At 47.2% G+C, this 24,555-nt stretch overlaps 1 protein-coding gene across 12 annotated transcripts in view; it reads right to left on the reverse strand.

The window, feature by feature from the left end:
• TMCC3 (transmembrane and coiled-coil domain family 3) overlaps window positions 1-24,555 on the reverse strand; it is a 339,083-nt gene that overhangs the window by 64,930 nt on the left and 249,598 nt on the right. For 11 of the 12 annotated variants that reach the window (XM_077845839.1, XM_077845838.1, XM_077845845.1 and 8 more), the window contains 2 exons: window positions 21,990-22,125; window positions 11,679-16,240 (listed from right to left, as the gene is read on the reverse strand). In XM_077845839.1, coding sequence (XP_077701965.1) covers window positions 15,938-16,240; window positions 21,990-22,125 — 439 coding nt within the window. In that variant the 3' untranslated portion in view covers window positions 11,679-15,937. Of the gene's footprint in view, window positions 1-11,678; window positions 16,241-21,989; window positions 22,126-24,555 lie in introns of those variants that run through there. The other variant, XM_077845847.1, reaches the window with a different exon arrangement.

The following is a 24,555-nucleotide window of genomic DNA, read 5'->3' on the forward strand; positions in this document are numbered from 1 at the left end:
GTTGCTTAAGCCCCTTTTAGTCCGCTTATAAGTGGTTGTTGAGTGTGCTGTTCATGAGATGTGATAAAAATGAACTTTACAGCTGTTTGTCACCATCCTTGGAAACTACTCAGGGGGAATCATATCTTCATACGCCTAGGTGAAACCTCCGGCAGACTCAGAGTTTTGTCCTCGCCCTTAGGTGACAGACAGGCTGAAGTCACCTTCAATAGCAAATTCAGTCACAATTCTGAAATTTACATGGTCCAAGATTAATAATAAAATAAAAAACCCTGAATCTGATTTTGCGTCAAGTCTCCCCTCCACCACCAGGCCTGTGTCAGGCCCGAAGCCTGAGGTGGAAAGAGGTACGTAGGAGCGCCTGGGTGGCTCAGCGGATGACCGTCTGCCTTCGGCTCAGGTCGTGATCCCGGGGTCCTGGGATCGAGTCCCGCATCGGGCTCCTGGTGGGGAGCCTGCTTTTCCCTCTGCTTGTGTCTCTGCCTCCCTCTCTGTCTCTCTCATGAATAAATAAATAAAATCTTTAAAGGAGGGTGGGAGTACATAGCTCTCCTCTCTTTTTCTACCTCATGTTTCTCCTCTTTGCACCAACTCTTCCTCTACCAGCCTTCTCGGGTGCATCTGATCCCTTAGGGTCTGGGAAGGTCCTTCTCAAGCGGGTCCTCAGCCGGCTGAGACTCTGGTCAAGGCAGATGTTACAGCTGACTTTCTGGCAGGTGCCTCTGTGGGCTCCTAGACTATTCTCATCTCTGAGGGCTCCTCTCCGCAGTTCCCTTGGCCTGAGGAGATGCATCTGTCCGGGGTGTCCTTCCTCAGCCCCACAGGGAGGCCGTGCCCCGTGTAGCCCCCTCCTGCTGTGACTGCCCCTGCCCCACAGCCTGGCCCATCCCGTCCATACCACATACCACGCCGACCTCGCCCACGTCAGAGGGAGGGAAGCGCCTGCATCCTCCGGCTGACCCCAACACAACCTCCCCTCCCTGCCAGCCACTGGCCTCTTGAGCTTTCTCACGAGTGGGTCGAAAGAGTCCCTCCGAGACCCTGCTGTAAGGGGAGAGGAGTGGCGGAACCCCGGCCCCACCCTCCGCAGAGGAAATCCGAAGGAAAAACCGTTCACGAATGTTCTGTGTCTCCCCCCTCAGTCCCTGGAGCTCTTGGTCCTGGCCGTGGTTCAAGAGCTTCTGGAAGAGGTTCGCAATCACCCTCTTCCAGGCAGCTCTGCACAGGGCAGCCTGGCTTGGGGATTTGACCCTCTGTGTTCTGGAGTCTTCCTCAAAACTTTGGTTTAACCACCCACCCCTGAGATGCTTACTAGGGACAAAAATGCACGTGTCTTGTCTTAGCGCCAACCTATTCCCGGGCGGCGGGCAATGTGGCCAGAGGCCTCCACGACCCTCCCGACACGGTCATGCCGAAGCCGGTAGCTTGGGAGAGGTCACAACTGTAAGTGTCCCACGGCAAGAGATGAAACAAGCGGCCCGTGGATGGGATAGACCATCATGCAGCCACTTAAAGCAGCACTTGGGCTGTATCTGAATGCGGCGGCATAGACAGTGCTCACGTTCTGTTAAATTACACGCGCGCAGGGAAAAGACTAACAGGAAATATGTTACAAAATAAAAAGGTCAAAGTCCAGTTTGGTTGAAAAATGTACCCCAGGTGGGTTATACGTGCAGAGAGGAGCGGGTGGGCGCTCGCCACCCCCAGGGCAGCCCAGGCCTCGGGGAGGGGTCCGGCTGGGAGGGGCTGCTACCTCCCAAGTCAACCATGGACAAGGATTCCTTTTTCAACTAAAGAAACCAGTAGTTTGGGTTTGGGGTTTTTATTATTATTATTATTTTTAAAGATTTTATTTATGTATTCATGAGAGACACAGAGAGCGAGAGAGAAGCAGAGACACAGGCAGAGGGAGAAGCAGGTTCCACGCAGGGAGCCTGACGTAGGACTCGATCCCGGGACTCCAGGATCAGGCCCTGGGAGGAAGGCGGCGCTAAACTGCTGAGCCACCCGGGCTGCCCCGGATTTTTTTTAATTTGACATTTTTGGAAGGAAAGGATAATAACTTTTTTTTCAGTGGAAGAATTACTGGGCATTAAAAAAATCTTTTTGTTTCTTCTGTATTTCCAAATCATTATATATTACTAAAATACACACACACACACACACACACACACACACACACACAAACTGCTCCGCCCTCCCTGTTCCCTTTCTGAACAGCTGAGTTTTTTTAAAGAAAATTTTATTTATTTATTCATGAGAGACACAGACAGACACAGACAGAGAGGCAGAGACATAAGCAGAGGGAGAAGCAAGCTCCCTGCAAGGAGCCTGATGTGGGACTTGATCTCAAGACCCCAGGATCACGCCCCGAGTCAAAGGCAGATGTTCAACCACTGAGCCACCCAGGTGCCCCAACAACTGAATTCTAAAGCCATGAAGAAAGAGCACAGCAAGGTGGGGCTCCCTGGGGCGGGGTGGATGGCTCAGGGTGGAGCGGCAAGGCCCAAGCAGGGTGATGAGCATACAGCCTGGGGAGAGACTGGTGGAGGTAATGAGAGTCCAGAGGGGCGAAGAGGTGTCTTAGAGTGCCATCGGACGGGAGGGTGAGCCAGATGAGAGGCAGCCTGGCCGTGAACGTCAGCACCCAAAACCACCCAGGTTGGGGTGCTGGAAACAGCGAGGTGGCCAAATGACCCAGTATAGTAGAGGCAATGGAAGCCAGTGTCTCACTGTTGGAGAAGGAAGTTGCAAGTAGGAAAAGGAAGAAAAGGAGAATGAATTCAGGGGTGTTGCATTGGGATCGGAGGTATGGGTGTGCACTCGTGGGTTTCTGTATACAGATAGGTGCAGAAACAAGCTTAGAGCTGAATGTGTATCTGTATGAACTTGTGGTTAAGCAAAAAGAGGTATTGTCTTAGCTTGGGGTGCTATGATAAAATATCACACACTAGGTGACTTAAACGACAGGCACTTACTTCTCAGTTCCAGAGGCTGGGAAGTCCAAGAGCAAGGTGTGGCAGACATGACTCCTGGTAAGGGTGCTCTTCCCGGGGTGCAGACAGCCGCCTTCTCACCTCCCTTTCCTCAGCACATCCATATGTGTCCTCTTTTGATAAGGCCACTAATCCCATCCTTAGGGCTCACTCTATGATCTCATCTAACCCTAGTCACCTCCCAAAGGTCTCATCTCCAAACACCATCACCTTGGAGGTGAGGGCTTCAACATATGAATTTAGAGGGATACAAACATTCAGTCCATAACAGAAGTATAGGTATGAACATATATCACATTACACATTATACACACATGCATAAATCCATATACAAACACTACATGGATTCCTTACCTCCAAGCCACTGAGCAGGCCTTGGAGGGGTGACACCTCAATAGCAAAGTGCAAAGCTAATACCCAAATCTTGGCTTTACATACTTATTTTCCACTAAAAGAAACTCACATTCCTTGCAAACAATGGCCATTTCCAGCTCTAGGAAGGGAGAGCACAAAATGAGCCTGGAAGAAAGCAAGGTGTGGTCAAAAGGACTGTCAGAGGACACAAAAGACAACTTGAGTGAGTTCCCACTCGCTAAACAGGGGACAACAGGTCATTGTAACAAAGACCAATAATCATGTGTTTTAAACCTTTGAATAAAAGAGGAAGTCATGATGTCATACCGATGTAATAAACGAATCCATTGAAAGTTTGATAAACACTAGGAGGAACATGGTACCTCCACTCACATAGTTATTCATCACCAGGGGGGAAAATGTCTTTACAATGAAGAAGCAGACATCATCTAAATGCAGCGATTGAAGCAAAATCATGGTAATGGGACAAACCAAAGCTGGGGCCTGTATGAGAGGGTCCAATAACATTGTGATGGATAACCTGAATCTGATTGTAAGGACCCACCACCTGAAGGGATATTACACAAAATAATTGGCCTGAAATCTTCAAAAGTGCCAAGGTCACAAAAGTCAAGGACAGGCAGAGGAACCGTTTCAGATAGAAGGACACAAAAGTGACAACGTGGCTCAGCGGTTTAGCGCCTGCCTTTGGCCTGGGGCGTGATCCTGGAGTCCCAGGATCGGGTCCCGCGTCGGGCTCCCGGCATAGAGCCTGCTTCTCTCTCCTTCTGTGTCTCTGCCTCTCTCTCTATTATAAATCAATCAATCTTTAAAAAAAAAAAGTGACAATGAAAAGCAATTCCTAATTCTGAATGGGACCTTTTGGCTACAAGAGACATCACTGGGACAACTGGAAGAACTTGAATGAGGTCTGAGGATTGGATGTCAGTACTTTACGTATCTATCTCCTGATTCTTGATGGTTATACTACACGTATGTAGAAGAATGTCTTTATCCTTAGGAACAACACACTAAAGTATTTGCAGGTGAGTGGACATCAGGTTGGCAACATATTCTCAAGTGGTTTGGAAAAACAAATTCTTTGTATTAAATATCCAACTTTTCTCTAAATTCATGATCCTTTCAAAATTTAAAAGTATTTTTTAAAAAGCAGTGAATCTATTCACATATATGAATTGAATGTCCCTAAATATGCAACATATGGCACTAACAGCATATGAATATATTACATGTGTAAACATATATTTCTGGGCCTGAACGCAGATCTGGACCTCCTTGTGTCAAAATAGAGGCTGCAGGCTCCTGCAGTTCCAAAGTTCTAGAAAGATGGGCCGGCCTCGGGAGGCTGTGTGATTGCAGCTGGCATCTGGGCCCCTCCTGTAACATCTAGCTGCCCCCTGCTGAGATCAAGGCTTCCAAAAATCCTCAGAACTATCAGAAACTCAAAATTTCCAACATTCTGTCCCACTGTCCTCAGAAATCATTGAAATCCCAGAGGTTCTCCTATTTTAGGATCCCCAACTCATGACATAGGCAGCCCCATGCTCCTATGGTGGCCTGAGGTGTTGAGTTCAGCTCCGCCACGCTGGTCCCTTCACATCTAAGTGCAGCTGCTTCTCCCAGGGCCCGTGGTAGGGATGAAGTGACACAACATGAGGCCCCCACGCCCGGAGCCTGGTAAATGGCGAGGCCAATGAACAGGAACTGGCTTTCTTTATCAGTTAAAAGCTCATGTCTCCTTGTTTTAGGCTCAGAAATATGGTTCACCAGTTATATAAAAGTGAAAAGCCTGGGGCTAGGCTCACAGGTGTGTTCTCCTTCCAGCCAGGGTCAACTTCGGACTCCAGCAAGTTTTTATGAGGCCTGCTTTATGGTCCCAGACTTTCTTCTGGGACTGGGCGAGGTCCAGGCAGGGTGAGGTAAAGGTCAGTATCAGGGAAAGTGAAGCTGAAGGCAAGCTTTTAAGAAGCGTCACTGTTCTGGAGTGCCCGGGTGACTTGGTCAGTTGGGCGGCCAACTCCTGGTTTCAGCTCAGGTCATGATCTCAGGGTCATGGGATCGAGCCCCGTGTATCAGGCTCTGTACGTGGTGGGGAGTCTGCTTGAGATTCTCTCCTTCTCCCTCTGCCCACCCTGCTCTGTCTATCTGTCTCTAGGATAAATAAATAAATCTTTAAAAAAAAGAAAAAAGCATCACTGTTCTAGTTAGATAACCTTACCCTTTGCAATGGAAGAGTTTCTGGTAGAAAGTCTGAGTAAACCCAGTCCATATTCAATAGCACAGGAATATACTACATCGTAAACATACAGCTTCCACCAACTGTCTGGGAATAGCAGATAAAGAAGAAAGAGATGCAGTCCCAGCCCAAGTGCTCACACTACTACCTTCATGGGAAGGAAGGTAGCCCCACTAGTGGTTCCATTCTTACAGTCTGGCTCCTGTGCTTATTGCATCTTTGAATCCACCCATGTGCCTGGCACCTGGTGAGGTCCTGAGGGGAGAACCCGATGGGCAGGATGTGGCTCGGCCACTGGGAACTCACAGTTTACCTGCCACAGGAGAGAGACAGAACACAGACACCTCGTGAGCATTAGGATAAAGGAAACCATGAGGGGGGAAACCCTGAGAGGGTCTGGAAGACTGATAATCGGGAGAAGTGTCATCACAGAGGGAAGGAGGCACTCATCCGGCCCTCCAGGGAGTGACACTGCGAGCTGGGTCCAGGCGGCTTACAGGGAGCATGGGGCAGGAGGATTGGGTGAGGCTGGGGAGCTGGACCGGCTCTGGCACCTCGAGGACCTTGTGGGCCCCACTCAGAAACTCAGACTTGGCCTCGTGGGTGATGGGGAACCACTGGAGGTTTGTGCGGTGGAGCAGGGTGGTCTGACTTGTATTTTAGAAAGATCTCACTGGTAGACACGTTGGGGACGGATCAGGTGGGGGCAAAACCAGCTGTTACAACTGTCCCGAGGAGGAATAATGATGCCCTGAAGCATGGTAGTGGCAGGTGGGGTACAGTGAGGTGGGCGCTCTGGGGCTCATTTGGAAGAGGGAACTGACATGACTTGGCGATGCCGGTGAGCAGGACGGACGGCTCTGAGGTTTCGAGTTTGGGTAGGAGAGTGGGTGGTGGTGGTGCCTTCAATGGCAGCACAGAAGGAGCAGAGTGGACACAAGGGCAAAACAGTGGTTTTGGTGTTATATTTTGAGGTGCCCCGCAGCAATCAGTGTAGAAAGGAAGGCCAGGTAAATATTGGAAATACGGGTCTGTGGCTGAACATAGAGGCAGCTGCTCACTGCACAAGACGGAGATTATTCGTTCCAGGGATGCCAGCTGACGCACAGGGGTCTGTAGATAGGAGGTGACTGGACACCGTGTGCACAGTGGTCAAGAGGTGGTGGGGGAACCCGAAGCGTGGCAGCAGGGAGAGACCCAACGGGAGCAGAAGGCTCCAGGCTGGAGGGAGAGAGGCAAAGGCCAGAGGCACAGGCAGTAAATAAAGATACAGGCCGTGGTGTGGCTGCCAGAGCAGGGAACAGGTCACTGGTGACCCCCGACACAAGTTCTGGGTGAGTTCTGGGGCCGATAAGAGGTTTCGGTGGATGAAGATGTCCTGGCAGAAAAGGGTGGAGACTAAGTGGTGGTGAGGGGGACGAGGAGGGGGAGATGAAGAAAGGCAGGATTCCAGTGGCTCCGGGTGCCTGCGGGGGGGGGGGGGGGGGCACCCCGACTTGATGATTCAGCAGCAAGAGGCAGGCAGAGGGCCCTGGATGATGGTTGTGCAGAAGGGGAGTGAGAGAGAGGCTGGGGCCCAGGAGGGGGGCTCCCGGCCTCTGTGGAGGGACAGCCAGTGGGGAAGGGAGCTCCAGAAGGGATGCTGCCCTTGGCACTTGGGGCCTGGAGGCCTGAGGAGGCCTGGGCTCAGGGGCGGGGGCAGGGGTGGGGTGCAGGGTGCAGGGGCGGGGATGCAGCAGCTCCTCAGGGATCAGAGGAGCCGGCAGGGAGGCCGGTGCTGAGGCTCAGCGTCCCGCAGCGGGGTTACTCACTGCTGACTCAGAGCCAGGTGCTCATTTGCATGTTATTCATTTCAAGCCAAAAGGAGCAGGAATACGGGGAGCATCTCATCCCCTTTCCAAGCAGCACCACCCCAGAGCTTCTGAGGGCCCCTGCTGTGGCGCGGAGTCTGACTTAGACCTATTGCCTTTTTAAAGGGCTCTATTCAGCTGTGCCCACGGGGCTGTCTGTGAAATTGAGCTGAGGAAAACAAAAAAAACCAAAAAATCCACTTAGGAAGTTTGTATCCTAAGAACATGGAGGTAGATTTTAATTTTAGGTTAAGAGCTCCGAGCACGGGCCTTCCTACCATCAAATATTATGTATTTTCTCTTAATCGTCCACCTCCTCCCACCGGAACGTAACCCCCAGGAGGACAGGGCCACCGCTGGGCATGCCTGTGCCTAGAACGGAGCCTGACACACAGCAGGGGCCTGACGGACACATGAAATGACGCAGGTCCCCTTCCACGCACTCTCTGAACCCCACAGCCCTGGGCACTCCACGGTTTAGGAGACGGGGATCCGGAGAGGGTGAGCACTCCCCTGGGTTAGTCACACCACGCTTTCAGGCGGGACCTCCCACGCGTCATCGTGCAGTTGTTCAGAAGCCACTCGCTAGTTGAGTAGGTGACTCTTCCCGCGAAACCCCTTCGTGCCAGCCCGACCCGACAAGGACATCCCTGACAAGGACAAGCACTGATTTCCACTCAACTCCACCTAGCTTCCGAGGAGCTGACCGCCCTGAGCAGCCGGAGAGCTCAGTGGGCCCCGGTAGGACAGGCCTGCTAAGGAAGCCAGGAGCCCAAGCAGAGTCGGGAACTCTCCGGGAGCCCGTGCAGCAGCTCCACGGGCCGGACACACGGCAGACCCTGCCTCCAGCGGGACCAACGACACGCTGCGGCCTGCTGTCCAGCTGCCCGGGAGAGCCAGCCGCCTGCCTGCAGCCCCTCGTGTCCTCCCAGCCCTGCCCTGAAGGAGAGATGCTGGAGCGAGCGCATGGGGCTCCTTCGCTGCAAGCCCACACCCAGTTTTCCTCAACTCCCTCAGGTCACTGTGTCTGTGGGCCAAGGGCAACCCTACACACAGCAGGAGGTGGCCTTGCAGCAGTTCTGCCCCCGGTGTCTGGGGAGGCCACCTCTCTGTGAATCCGGGCCTGTGTTGGGGGCGCTGCTGGCTTGAGCCACTGCGTAGGGGGGACGGGTAGGTCCTGCCTATGACCTAAATTTTAGGTGTCCCTGTTAGACTTCTGTTGCCCACAGCTAGATGGCTTCGGCTTCAAACCTCGGGGGATGTACGATGAGCAAACGGCAGTCAAAACCACTTTGGGGAGGAAACGCCCAGTGGAAGGCTCAGGCCAAGAATCAGAGAAGAATCCAGGTGTCTGACCGTTTCTTTGGTAACTGGAGTCCCTTAGCTATTAGTACCAACCAAGGTAGTAACTTGCCTTTTTTTCTCTACTACCCAGTAGCGTATATTTCATCACAACAGAGGAAAAAAAAAAAATCCACTCAATCCCCAGTGCCTGGGCCAGAGCAGAAGGGCCACTAAGCACAACAGCTGTTAACACGGCTGACGCTCACTTCCATTAACTGCTTTAGTTCAGGTAAAGGACTGGCGGGAGAGAAATTCTGGCTGGTTCTACGAGGAAAAACATTTCAGAGGTAGTCACCGAAGACGGCAGCAGATGTCACGGAGCAGGAGCACAAGCTACCAGGGACTCCACCGTCCCAAAGCTAAGCCAAAAGAGCTGATGAATACTCAGCCAAGCCAACTGCCCATCCTACACCTAAAGCAGCTCAGAAACCAGAGAGGTGAAGAAGTTTCTTTAATTAACAGTCTTCCGTTCTCTCAGCCCACAAATTCGTCAGCCCACGTCTCTTGGGAGCTCCTGCTGGCCGCCTTCACCACGGTAGGCCAACAGCGCGAGCGTGTAAATGCACGATCTGCGACTGCAGTGTAGACGGTCCAGTCCTAGGGTTACAAGTGACTCCCAGGGCTGGCAGGAGCCAGGAGCTGGTGAGTACGAGAGGCCAACGGCCTGATCCCTTCCGTTGGAGCGTGGGCAGCGGCTCCCAGGACAGGCGCTAGAGTCAAGCGAGCATGGGGCTGAATAGATGGTTCTGCTGTTGCCTGCTGCATGATGCTGCTGGTTGTTTACCCTCCTGAACCTCTTTCCCCGTCTGTTAAGCAGGGATACTAGTGCTTAATTTATTGGGTGTTGGAAAAATTACATGTGCGATTACATGCAAAGCATTCGGCACATGGTGCTGCACACAGTAAATGCTCAGAGAACGCGAGCTGTCCTCCCAGGTCTTTGAAAGCCCAGAAAGGTGCTGTTTGGTCTCACCATGTGTGTCCTGTACATGTCTACATCTCATGGTCATACCTAGCAGAAAGCAACTCTGTTGGGCGCCTGTGTAGCTCAGTCCATCAAGCGTCCAACACTTGGTTTCAGCTCAGGTCATGATCTCAGGGGTGTGGGATCGAGCCCCCATGTTGGGCTCCAGGCTCAGCAGAGTCTGCTTGAGATTCTCTCTCTCTCTCCCTCTGCACACTTTCTCTCTTTCAAATAAATAAATTTTTTTTAAAAAGTAACTGTAAGTAGGACTTTCAGAAAAGAAAAGCTATTATGAAATGTTACTAGGCTTTAAGTCACTGGTCAAGTTGTGACTCTGAGCCCCAGCAGACTTTTTGTTAGTCCATATGTTACTCAAAATGAGAAAGCACTGCTTTATTCCACAGCATTATTTTTACTCATTATTAGCTAGGATCCACTAATTGTTTTCTCCATCTCTTTTTTAAGAAAATACAGACTTGGTGAGGTGTTTTTCCCTAAAGCAACATTTGGGAATACGCTGGGCCACACACACATTCAACGCAATCACCTCCATTTCCTGTCTTTACATCTTCAGATATCAAAAAACAACAGGTGTACAAAAGAACAGTGGATCCTGTAAGATTTCCAAAGATTCAAATGTGCTCCTTTCTAGGGCAGGGAATGGGCTGATCCATAATGGGGTTTTTCCATCATCGAAAATTCTGTTTGTAGAAGGTAGGTACTGGATGACCAGAAGAAAACTGCTCCACGCCTAGAGTGGACTAGAAGCAAAGGGTAACCAGACGGGATCAGAAACAAAAGCACCGAGAATCTCCTGCCCCAGCTGTGACCTTGGGCAAAGTGCATGTGTCTGAGCTTCAATTTCATCGATATAATGGGGATGATGGTGCTCGCGTCATAGGACTGGTTCAGAGGAGTTACTGTCTGATAAAATGCTTTGTCAATACCAAAGCACCACACAAATGAGAAACCCCACTAACCAGGCTGCTTCACCAGAGGGGTCTACTTGCTCAACCACCTGCTTGTCTACACACCTGTCTTCACACTGCCCTCTCACTCTTGATGATGTCCTGGTTCACGATGGCTTCTGCTTTGTCCTCAGCATTCATCCACATTCCCCCTTTCCATGACAATGGATACATTTCCTGGCATTCCAGGGACTGTGAAGAAATCACCCTTCTTCCTCCAACCCAGGGATTGAGGAATGAGCCATACATCACACACCAACAACTTCCTATGGAACAGACTTGAAGTTAGTTTAAAAATTGATTACAGGGCAGTGGGGCCAGTGGGGAGGGATGAATTGGGGAATCACAGAATTTTAGAGCAGTGAAACTATTATGTGATACTAATGGCATGGTGAATATATGCCATTCTACATTTGTCCAATCCCATAGAATGTACTAGAGTGAACCCTTATATAAACTATGGACTTTGGGAGATTATGTGTCAGCATAGGCTTTAAGTCATCACTTTAACAATGTACCCTGTGTATGGGGGGGAAGGTATTGATAGGGGGAGGTTATGTAGGTATATAGACAGGGTATTTGAGAAATTTTGTACCTTCTAGACCGTTTTTTTTTTTTTTAAAGATTTATTTCAGAAAGACAGAAGGTGGGAAGGATGGAAGAGGAGAGAGTGAGAGACAATCTTGAGCAGACTCCTTGTTGAGCATGGAGCCCAACACAGGGGCTTGATCTCACAACCCTGAGATCATGACCTGAGCAGAAATCATGAGTAAGATGCTTAACCAACTGAGCCACTCAGGCACCCCCAGAAATTTCTGTACCTTCTGATCAAGTTAGCTGTGAAGCTAAAACTGTTGTAAAAAATAAAATCCATTTAAAAATTGATTTTACAGACACACATACACACGCACATACTTGCTACTGAGATGTGCTCTGACAAATATGAAAATTTAAGAAACCTAACTCTTTATTTAACATCAAAGCTAACATCAAATGTTTATTTAAAAAAATAATGGCACCTGCTTTGAATAGGATGACAATCTACAGAGAATTTACAATTTTAGGCTGACGTGGAACTACATAGTATCTCACAAAACAGAAATTCTGCAAAACACCTCACAATAAACATTTCTAGTTTCCATTTTCAGAACTGCTAACTACTGCCTAAACATACCTTAAACACAGAGCACGTTTTGTTGAAACATTTCTCTTAGGACAAACACAGGAGACAGGTTTTAAATAAATTAAAATTGCAACACACAAATTATTCCTAAAACAATCAAGGTACATTCCTTTCCAGCTTCTTATAAACAGATAATTGCACTGACTTTAGAAAATTATAGGTTAGTTTTGCTTTGTATCTTCTGGGTTACCAAACTTTGCATTTACTGTATCTTTTGGCTTCTTAACTACCTTTGATGTAAATAGGCCAATATCATTCTTTTCAGTGACTTATCTTTTTAGACCAACTCCTTCCTTAGCACATGGGCTAAACTTTTTGAAACACTTCTCTCCAGATAAAGCTCTGAATTTTAAATGCCATTTTGCTCTACCTCTGGCACACTCCTCACAATTATAGAAATATGCAAAATAGGTCTAATCACACATGTTCATCTTAATAAGCATAGTGAAATGCTCTTCCAAACCAATACAACTATACTTAGATTCAACAAAAAGATGTTCCTGTTTGATGCAAAACCATTTGGTATTTAAATTCCAACCCCAAAGGATAAAAATAATTAGGTGGCCTGAGGGAATCCAATTCCCATCACTGTTATTGATCCCATAATTAAACCTAATATGCTGGAGAAATGGCAGGGCAATAAACATACCTAGCAGGGAGATATTTCAATGAAAACAAGAGTGACAAAGCAGAATGATGCTAACTGACGGAAAGGGATAACTGCCTTATGGGAGAAGGGGCGGGGATTTTCAGAAGATCTTAGTCTTTCTGTAGTTCATGGTGATCAAAGAAGCAAAGCCACTGATGGTACATGCTAGAAACTTGGGACTGATCCTATTCTCTGTACAAAATCAGCAATGGAGTACTTTTATTTGCTGTTTCATTGTGGTTGGAATTTTGGGGGGTGGGGGGAGGAGGATGTTTTGTTCGGGCTTGATCATACTCAAAACATAAGCTGGGATAAGCAGTTCAAAACCCACAGGAGAGTATTTTTAGGTTCTTGTTTTGTCCTCAGCAAACTATCATAGTCATGGTGATCATGAAAATAGTATGTCACCACAAAATCCTGTGATAAAATGCAATGTCTGATACCTTTAATCATCACTAAATTCGCTAAGTGAGCAGGTGCCTGCCCACCACACAACTGATTTTATCTTTAGGTTTAGGTACGTACGAGATGTTTACAACCCATGAAAAGGTGGGGGGTGGGGGGGAAGGATTAGTTGACGTAAGCGTAGATAGCCAATTCCAGGAAATGTCCTAGCTGGATTACAAGTTTTAATTGAATAATTTGTAAAATTTTATTGAGTCCCCTTACACAGGAAAGAAAACATACAATGGCAGGATTTATTCCTTAAGAAGAGAACAATAGACTCTGCAGAGAATAAAGGTCTCCTTGGAGTAGATCAGCTTATTAAAAAGATTAATAAACTTTCAACAAGACTCTAAAATAAATAAGCCACATAGGTTGGGCCTACCCAAGTGAAAATAAGGTTATCTGATATCTAATGAGAATCACCGGAAATATAAATTCTGTGCAAAGAAGTCATGATCAGGTGGGGTGATTTAGACCCTAGGCTATTTCACAACAGAGCCAGTTTCTAGCAGTTTCTGTAACCGCTCCAGACTGGAGAGGGCGGAGTGCGCTGCTTTCCATTTTTCCCACTTCTCTCCGTGGGGAGGAGACACACTGACCTGCATGTCTGGGAAGTGTCAAAGCCAATGCTGAGTGGAGCACAGTGGCCTGTGGGGCAGGTCCACGTCCTGGGTCCTCCCGCAGCCTTAATCTCAAGGGCTGGCCATGTCACTCTCTAAACTAACGGCAGCATCTTCGTCCACTGCAACCACCGGCACATCCAAAGGGCCTCAGAAAGATTCACAGAACCCGAGAGGCACCCACCAGAACCCAACTTGATCCAAGGGCGTACATTACATCCGGCCCTCAGCAAAAGGGAGACTGACAAAGGGGAATGCTGGCCATTAAAATACAGAAGCAAAAGCAAGCACACCATTCTTTCTCCCTTTCTTCCCTGGATCTGGAGCTCTTTTTCTGTCCCCTGGATTTGATGGATCACAGTGTATTTACCGCCAACTTGGCAGAACAAGGGAGAGTCTGACAGTGCAAGGGGACACAGCCATGGGATGGGGGTGGGGTGGGGCTGGTAGCTCCTTCTTTCCTGAATCCAAAATACGAACAGCCAGAGATGTCGTGAAATGATGGTGACTGCTTTAAAAAGCTCGAGTCCAGAATTAGATAGTGGGGATAGTCGCCTAAGTTTGTGAATTTAGTAAAACCACGGAACTCAGTGTATGGTTAAAAAAAGAAGAAGAAAGCTTGAGTCTGAGTCTCACACACACTGGACTTGTACCAAATGCTCGACTATTCCATTCTCTCAAACCATGGCACACTGTCACATTTTTTCAGGAGATTTCCCTAAGAGCAGCTGTTCGCAAAATATTGCACTTAATTTAAATCCAGGCGATTCGATGTTTTCTGGAAGAAAATGTACACTAACATACATCTTTACGCCTTCAGATAACAGAGTGGATGGTGGAAGGAGGGACTGAACAGCAGTTTCCATTAAAATCTTCTATCTTCGTCTCCATTAGGTACAGAGAGAAAAAGATTTCAAGAGAAGTAGCATCTGGGCTGAAATTAGTGAGGAGCCTCGTTCGCCCACACAGGTGAGAGATGTGAACTCTTGCGTGCTTTCGCCTCCAGGGGAGAGCGTGGCCACTCCATTACTGAGGCCCGTCAGGGAGACCCAGAAAGACAACGGACAACTGTGGTGCGGACACGGGATCTAATTGATTTGATCCTGGCTGGTCTTACAGGTCCTCTGAGGATCTTCTCAGTCTTGACCCAGGTGAACTGTTCCCACTGATTCGACTGCCACCCCATCAGACCACACGTCCTGTCTTCCTCCTGCGCGCTCCTACCTCAGGGCACTTTCACTTTATAAAGTACAATTCTATTGTAAGAAGAGGAGGAAAGAAGAAAGAAGAAGAAAGAAGAAAGAAGAAGAAAGAAGAAAGAAGAAAGAAGAAGAAGAAACCCAAGACATGAGTATCATTTGTTTTCACTTGTGCAGTAAGCTTTATAACCCTCCCAAGGCCAGTGAATAAAGCAGAATCACATCCTCACAGGGGGTTTATCACAATTAAGATTTGCTGAAATGCAAACCTCCAGAGTAGTGCTTACAGGACCCTACAGTAATGTTTAGGCCACAGTTTGGGGTGGGATTTGGAAGCACTTCTACATGCTTGTAGGAAAGCCATTCCATAGCCCCTTAGAACAAAATTAGGTGTGCGGTTCCCTGGGTGCAAGAAGGCAAAAGCCCTACCCCTAAATCTTCGTGTCTTACCCTTTAAAGTGCAAGAGAACATCTAAGCTCAACTTCCGAAGGATAAACGGGTATGTTGTGAGATGTCTATGTTATGATGGACCACGCGCACCTGACCACTCGGAACGCAGGGTACCTCGTGTCACCTGTGCCCAAGCAGAATGGATTACACAGGATGTGCTGTGCTTCTGGAGGCCACAAGCGCTCCCATGGCCAACGCCCGTACTCCTTCCCTCCCGCAAGTCCTGTCATAGCCTTGCTGCTTGCAGGACTCAGGGAAAATGCAACCATGAGCAACCATGAAGCTCAATTTTGATAGAGACTTAGGGGAGAGAGACAGAGGCTTCAAACCCTTTTTCTCATGGGTCACACTGATTATGCCAAATGCTAGGTAAACAGAGGTTTACCATGCTGGGCTAGTCAGGTGGGCAGGAAATCTGGTCTGATTAAGGCAGTGAGCAATGCGGGCAAGGCTCTGCAATGGATTCATGTCCACCAAGTACAGGGGCTGAGTGGCAGTTGCTACTACGTGAAGAGAATGGGAGTTATTTACAAGGCACAGCCCGGGCCTGGTGGTCTCTAGTCAGCATAACTGTTCATTTTAAAATTTGGTAGTATGCACAGAGTTTTCTTTAAAACAGAAACGTGAAAGCACTTGGAGACAGGGACCAGTGGCTTCATCTGGGTATTATGATCCTTTCTATGGCACACACAATATGGTCCCAGTTTTTGCAAAATATTGCAAGGAGCGTCACGGCAAAGAAGGTGCCAAGGATGTGGAAACGGCTCTTCATCATGGGCGAGATGAACTTGGCGATGGTAGACACACACACGAGGATGACGGTCATGAAGGCCAGGATCACGTTTATGCACTTCCCCAGGAGAACTTTGGCGTTCACGGTGTCCGTCTGCAGAGCTTGCTGCTCTTGCTGGTGGAGCTCCAGCTTAGAAATGCGTGTCTGGCAGGATTCCAAGGCTTCCTGTGGGCAAGAGGGAGAGCGAGGGTCAAACGCTGTTGAGATCATGGGCAACGTGTGAGCACGTGCTTAGACATGCACGAATGAAAGCCCCCCAGCTCAGGATGCTCCATGCCAAGGCAGCTTCAAACAGCCAAGCTGACGATGACGATGATGACGATGACGAAGACAAAGAATACGAGAACCCCGAGGCTCACTTATTGTTATTCCTGACCACATGAGCATGTGTATACAGCCATAAAATACCGTATGTGGGGGCTCACAGGTGAGTATTTTGAGTCTATTTGTATTTGGAATAAAGGACATAAAACACAGGCATGTGCTGCTATCATCAGGGACAAACGAGAGGAGCGGTGGGGTTCCACTTTGGAGGTGACGGCCTCCAGCCACAGAGTAGGTGGTATCTCCAACTGCAGTCCTTCCGTCCACCGCTCAGACTCCGGGCAGCCATCCACGGGCTCTGGAGGAGGAAGGAGAAGGGACGGGGACAGGGCTGATGGGGCAACTCGGCTTTCACCTGCTCTTTGAATGCTGTTACTCAGAACAACGTCCAAGGCGACACATTCCTACACATTGTCCCTACCTCTTGTTCTTTCTAAGACTTCAATTACTAAGTCACAGCTGATTCCAAGTATTTCTCTGGCCCAGTGATCTCTTGCAAGATTGACTCACGTATCTACGATGCGTCCCTGCTATCTCCATTTGAGCTTCCTTTTTTTTAAAAACAAAAACAAAAACATTTTATTTATTTACTTGAGAGAGAGAGAGAAAGCAGGAGTAGGGGAGAGGAGGAGCAGAGGGAGAGGGAGAAGCAGACTCCCGCGGAACAGGGCTCCATCCCAGGACCCTGAGATTATGACCTGAGCCAAAGGCAGATGCTTAATGAACTGGGCCACCCGGGCACCCCTCCTCATTTGAGCCTCTTAAAAGCACCTCAGCTGCAACATGTCCAAATGTGGCTTCATGTACTGCACCTTCTCCTGTACCTGCCATCAGCACTGCTTCCTTTCTGCTGTTCCTCTCCTCAGCACAGCACCCTGCCCACCCAGTTCCTCCTATCAGACACCCCTCTCCTCTCCCCTGTCACCAGCCCCATCGATGCAACCACCAGTGTCTATCTCTGGGGGTCCGCTTCTTTCCCCTCTGTCCTCCCCCCACCATCTCCTGCCTCACATGATGCCAGCCCCTGCCCGGCTCACCACGCTTCAGCCATATAGGCTTTTTAAAGTTCGGAAAAGCAGCATGTTTGGGGCCTCTGTACTGTGTCTGAAATGTCTGCCTCCCCACTCCCCCCTTCACCGGTGGCTCTCCCTCCCCCTTCAGGTCCCATCTCCTCCACTATCATGTCCAGGGGCAGCTCTCCCAGCCCCGTCAGAGGAGGTGAAGTCTCCCCCACCTTTCCAACCCAAGCGACAGTCCAGAGCTGCGGGAGGATGGGGACTGGGCCATCCTGCTGTCTCCCCAGCACAGGGCAGCCACAAGCCGGGCGCAGACCTCGAACCAGGGACAGGGGTGAGGCTCGGGAGAGAAGGACCCTGTGTGTCCTGGGAAGAAAGGACTAACCAGAGGTGGCACGATGAGCCTCTCTGAGCTCACTAGCCTGCCGTCTGACTCCCCTGCCAGTACGTGTTCGCTCAGCTCCAACACAGCCATCTTCTCAGGTTCTAACCCACCATAACAGCTGGGACACTGATTCGCTTTTCTTCTTCTGAATATACTCTCCGTGCCCAAGATCGGGGGTCTCTGTCACAGTGGCTTCCATTACATGAGTCACCAACAGGGGAGGTACAACTTCCTCAGATCTTCACGTTCTAGGCAGTGTTGGCTTTCTATGACGGCAGGCACGCATCCCAGAAACCGTGCATTCTTTTCAAATGCTTGAGCCCACCATTTCTCCCCGTTTCAGACACGTCATGGAAAAGGTGACAGAACAAAAGAGCAGCATTTTGGCAAATTCATTCATCTTTAATTGAGTACATGAATTATATATATAAAGAGTGATCCGAGGAGTGAATTGCCTTAGAACTGTCGTTTTTAATCCCCAACCCCCCCTCAAAAAATCCAATAAAATGAAGGAGTGAATTGCAAGGAATTTTTGTTGTAGCACCCGCTAAGAGACATTCGGCCCCACGATCTTTATTTAGTATCTGCTCGAATCCAGTGTTTAACTTACAGGGGATAAGGACAGAGAACAGACTGAATTATCCGTAAGCCTTTTTAAAATTAGGAATTCAAGGCTGATAGAAAAAAAAATCTCAATTTCATAAAACCGTGGCATCTCTGTGAGCAATAGCCACCCTCACCACCTGTACCAGCCTGTGCCCCATGGAGCCCAGCCTGCACGAACAAAACAAGAACTGAGGATGAAGATGAAGCCGAGCAGGCCTGATCGCTAAAAGCCCCGAGGAACAGTCACTCACCAATATGATAAAATAAACGGCCGGCCTTGATTTCCTGACTGCCTGTTATGCGTCAGGCAAAGATTTGAGTACTCTGTATTATCCCACCTAATTCTCCTGACGACCTTTTGAGGTGAAGCTCACTGATATTTCCATTTTATAGATGGGGAAACTGAGGCACAGGGAGCTAGCTCGTCCAGGGTCACACAGTGAGCGGCAGAGCCAGGATTCTCACGATCTTAACTAAGACGACTCTCCAGTCACTTCACTCACGCGGACGTTCTCTTTCTGCTTCTGAGTTAGAGACAAAACCTGAAAGATGTTCAAGTGAACTCTTCTAAACTGTGAAGCTGCCTCTGGTGAAGTCCCTCCCTTTATCTTACCTGTTAGCCCTAAACTAAAGTAGGTTTCCTTGACAAAGGAAGAACAATATTAACCCAAACTCTCGCCTAAAGAAGAAAACCATATATTTAGACATAATCCAGTGGCATCCTGGACATGTTCTAAAAACAGAATATTCTAATAAAACTGACTGCGCCGTTTTCACCTTGCAACACTTAACATTTAAGTGGGTCAAATCCTAAACCAGTCAGCGGTGAAGATGAGTCTCCTAAACCAGAGCAGGGACACAAGTCCCTCAAGGGTCACCCATGCCCCAGATCTCACAGGCAAGTGTTTCCTACCAGCTCTGATGCTCTGGCTCCCAGAACTGTCCACGTAGATGCCTGGGACTGGCACACACTCCCAGCCCACGACAACGAGCAGAACAGAACGTGGGCAGCTGAAACTCCAGCTCACACATTGTGGGGAAAAAAAATCTCCCTTCATGTTTCAGTTTTCTCCCTCATAAAGTGGGGCTGGAGAAAATAACCACTGCCTACAAAGAAACATTGTAAAAATAAAACTGAGCACTACTTGAAAAGTCTACATTTTTGTTTTAAAAAAGAAGATCAATGGCAATGTAAACTGCAGCAGTCACTATGGAAAACATATGGAAGTTCTTTAAAAAATTAAAAATAGTGGGAGGCCCATGTGGCTCAGTGGTTGAGCATCTGCCTTTGGCTCAGGGCGTGATCCTGGGGGTCCTGGACTTGAGTTCCACATCAGGCTCCCTGTGTAGAGTCTGCTCCCCCGCCCCTGCCTATGTCTCTGGTTCTGTCTCTGTGTCTCTCATGAATAAATAAATAAATACACAGTCTTAAAAAAATTAAAAATAGAACTACTATACAAATTCAGCAATTCTACTTCTGAGTATAAATCTAAAGGAAATGAAATCAGTTTCTAGAAAAGATATCCCCACCCCCATGTTCACTGCAGCATTATTTACAATAGCCAAGACATGGAAACAACCCAAGGGTCCATCAATAGATGAATAAAGAAAATGAGATATACATATACACAATGGATTATTATGTGGCCACGAGAACGAAGGCAATCCTGTTATCTGCAACAATATGGACAGACTGTGAGGACATGATGCTAAGTGCAACAAGTCGAGCAGAGGAAGACAAATATGCTCTTTGATCTCACTTATATGCAGAATCTAAAAAAAAACAACAAACAAACCAAACTCACAGAAACAAAGAACAGACTGGTGGTTGCCAGAAGCACGGAGTGAAAGGTTAGGGAAATGGGTGACAGTGGTCAAAATGTACAAACTTCTAGTTATAAGAGAAAAAACTCCTGAGGATGTAATGTGCAGCTTGGTGACTATAGTTAACAATTTTGTATTACATATTTGACAGCTGCCAGGAGAGTAGGTCTTTTTTTTTTTAGTTTTTTTTTTTTTTTTAAACTTATGTATTCATGAGATACAGAGAGAGAGAGATAGGCAGAGACATAGGCATAGGGAGAAGCAGGCTCCCTGTGGGGACCCCAATGCAGGTCTTGATCCCAGGACTCTGGGATCACGACCTGAGCCCAAGGCAGATGCTCAACCACTGAGCCACCCAGGTGTCTTGAGAGTAGGTTTTAAAAGTACTTTTTTGTAACAAGAAAAAAATGTATTAACTAGGTGAGGTGATGGATGTTTTTTTTTTTTTTTTTTTTTAATTTTTATTTATTTGTGATAGTCACAGAGAGAGAGAGAGAATGAGGCAGAGACACAGGCAGAGGGAGAAGCAGGCTCCATGCACCGGGAGCCCGACGTGGGATTCGATCCCGGGTCTCCAGGATCGCGCCCTGGGCCAAAGGCAGGCGCCAAACCACTGCGCCACCCAGGGATCCCAGGTGATGGATGTTATTAATTAAACTTACCGTGGTGATCATTGTGCAATATATCAAATCATTACGTTGTACCCTTTAATGTGAGGTTATACATCAATTATACCTCAGTAAAACTGTGAGAAAAGAAAAGAAAGAGACCCTATGGTAGCAGGGAAAAAAAGCGCTCAAGAAGCCTAGGGCTGTCCCACTACAATGCTCCCAGCACATTCACACTGAAACATGCCTTTGCTAACAGTGACTCAGCAAACCCTTCCTTACATCCATCCAGAACCTACTCATCCCTCAGGTCCCACCCTCTCTGGACGTTCATTCATGTTCGTTACTCAAGGACTGTTTGCGAGAGAGACCAGGTCCAAGGCACTTAACCTCCCTGCCTTTGTCTCCACATCTGAGAAAGGGGAAAAATAGTAGGAACTGCTTTAGAGGGTTGCTCCAAGGAGTCGATGGGGAGGAAAAAGAGCCTTGTAAAGTGCTTTGCTAGCGAATGGCACATGGTATGCACTCAAGTCCTTGAAATTCTTCCAGGTATTGAAGCTATTATTCTACAGACAAGCAAACCGACTCAAGGCTCAGGGTTACACCACTGGTAAGTGGCAGACCTGAGACTGAAATCCAATGTTTGACCATGAAATGACCAACTGCCCCAGCAGTTCCGAGCTTGTTGGACACTGTGCCTGAATCCTGTGGCTTTCACTGTCTGCGATGTAATTTGGCCCCTGCTCGTGTTTTCTTGAGTGGTTTGGCAGTTGACCTGATCCTGATTCCCCACTCACTCCGTAAGCTTCTTGAAGGCAAGGTTTGCCCTGTTTAAAAATTTTTAGTGATTTTGGTGATGGGAGCGGGGGAGGAAAAGAGGTTATAGGTGATGGGCTTGGGTAGATAATAAATATTTGTTAACAAAAAAAAAAAAAAGTTTTGAGGCTACAGAGAATAGCCTCTGTAGTCAGTAACATCTATAACACGGGCTAATGGGGTTAATGAGGTGGACAATGTTTGTGCAGAGAAAACATCTTGCTTCACGTGCCAGAAATCCTTTAGGGCTTTCAGGTCATGTGTTTACAGTTTGGTAAATGAAGTAAAGGCTGGGAAGAGCCCGAGTGAGTGGCTGATGATGAGAGGGGCAGTACCTGGATGTCCCGTGAGCGCTCATAGGCCTGGTAGGCCACCTTCTCCTCGATGCTGGCCAGCTCCTGTTTCAGGTTGGCGGTCTCGTGCTGGTGCAGGTCTGTCAGGTCATGCAGCTGGTCTTCTAGCCGCTCGTACCTTTGCAAAGAGAGGACTGATTCTGAGAGTGACACTTCAAAGGTCTCCTTGTTCTCATTCTCTGGAAGACTAGGTTTCCAAAAGAGTACATCTATCTACAGGGAACATGCTTTTGGGTAACACTGGTTTCTACCATCTGAACTTCTCTATCCTCACTCCTGAGGTCCCACACACACCAGATTTGGCTTATTCCCCCCCACATGGGACGAGCAGCTTCAGCGGCTGAGGTGATGACACAACAGGACACACCTGACGCATTCAGCAGGGCTGGTCAAGGGACAGGGCTGTCTGGGATCCCGCTCAAGACCAAGAGTTGCTGGCACCCCAGTGCGGCCCCCCTCTCCTGCCTGCACGGTGTCTTCTGGTCCACCGGTACAGGTCTCACACGCCAGAGAGCCCATTGAGGAAAGAGCCAACTTCTACACTACCACCAGTTCCACCATTTCCCAAAACATACTCTAGTTCTGAAAACATGCTTCAGCTCTTGAAACTTAAATGTTGCTAAAAAAATTAAAGCTCATTACAAATTATAAATGGCTTATTGGGTGGCATTTCCAAAAGTCCAAATCTTAAGTAACATAAGAACAAAGATTCCTGTTCCTATCTCCCATTTCCCTCAAAGAAGAGGGATTTGTCTTATATTCAAAAACTAATAATGTTTATTTGAAATCAGGAAGCATTTGGGGGGAATGCATTAATCTGAAATGACTTCTATTAATGTCAGCGTTAGATGCTTAAATAGGTCACCGGATAGGATCATTACAAGGAGAGAGAGAGAAAGAGGGAGGGAGGGACGGAGATTGAGACATTATATGTCAATTATACCTCAAGAAAAAAGTGAGTAAAAAAAAAATTAATGCAGATGTAAGGATTCTTCTCAGATAGGACTTCATAGGTATCCAAATTTTGGTGTAAAAGCCTTTTAAAAGATCTTTTATTGCAAGCAATACAGTCAGTGGCTAACTCTTGAAGATCACAAATGTAACTATATGACAAATGAGAACAAAAACTGTCCTACATTTATGTAAATGAGTATTTGTGACTTGAGATAAAATCTGGATCCAAAGAGTACTGTATCCCAAACTATTCAGAAGGAATTAAAGTCAGTGTTTGCTGGAAAACCTGTGACCCCAAAATAGTTGTGTGATAAAGAAACTAAAGTCAAAGATGTATGCTGAAAGTTTAAAAAAGTTGTTTCATTAAATATAAGAGCTAAAAAAAAAGCCACATTTCTAAATTAATACATTTAAAACCATGTAGGAGATATAAAATATGTAAGCAAAATTTAAAGTTTAATCTTACAATATGTAATGGGTATTGAATTTTTTAATCTACAGTTTTATAAGTCAAGATATTAACTTTGACCAAAAAAACAACAACAAAAACAAAAAAAACATCTTTTGGGGGGCACCTGATTGGCTTGGTCAGTGGAGTGTGAGACTCTTGATTTCAGAGTGTGGGTTCAAGGCCCATGTTGGTATAGAGATTACTTAAAAAAGAAATAAAATCTTTAAAAAACCTAAAACTCTGGAGAATCTTTTTACTGGGAAAATGGTGGGAAGTCACTTTTGATTAATATTTTTATTAATAAGTTATAAGTACATAAAAGTCAGCATATAAAACACCTTTTAAAATTAGCTAACAGGGCATGTGGGTGACTCATGCCACCAGTAGTTGGGCATCTGCCTTTGGCTCAAGTCATGATCCCAGAGTCCTGGGATTGAGTCCCACTTCGGGCTTCCCGTGGGGAGCCTGCTTCTCCCTCTGCCTATGTCTCTGCCTCTTAAGAATAAATAAATACAATCTTAAGAAAATAAAATAAAATTAGCTAACTTAGGAATGGCCTAGGTAGTTCAGTCGGTTAAGTGTCTACCTTTGGCTCAGGTCACGATCTCAGGGTCCAGGATAGAGCCCTGCATTAGGCTCTCTGCTCAGTGGGGAGCCTGCTTCTCCCTTTGCCCCTCCCCTCCTTGGGCTCTCTCCTTCTCTCTCTCAAATAAATAAAGTAAAAAGTTAGCTAAAAAAAATTCACAAGATTTGAATTTATACTTTACTCTTAAGATTTCTTTTGAAAACTCCTAAGTTGAAAAGTTTATTGGGCAAGATACAGTATATATAAAAAACTGTATATTATGTAAAGACTTTCAGATTGAAGTATCAAAGAAAATCTACCTTGTTGAACAATGCAGTAATTTTTTTTTACTTGACATAGCTATTAGGGAGGAAAAGAAAATAAGATGAAAAGATTGGTGAATTAGTGTAATGAAACTTTGTAACAGGAGTCTACTGAATCAGGAGCTTAGTCTGCACAAGTCCTAGACTATATAGGGATATGTTAAAAGACACAACTTTCTCTAAAGTGTCAAACTGTAAGTCACAAATTATAAAATGTAGAACTATGAAGTATGGGAAAAAACTGTCGATTCTTAA

This window comes from Canis aureus, chromosome 13 (assembly GCF_053574225.1).
Source record: "Canis aureus isolate CA01 chromosome 13, VMU_Caureus_v.1.0, whole genome shotgun sequence".
Classification (NCBI taxonomy): domain Eukaryota; kingdom Metazoa; phylum Chordata; class Mammalia; order Carnivora; family Canidae; genus Canis; species Canis aureus.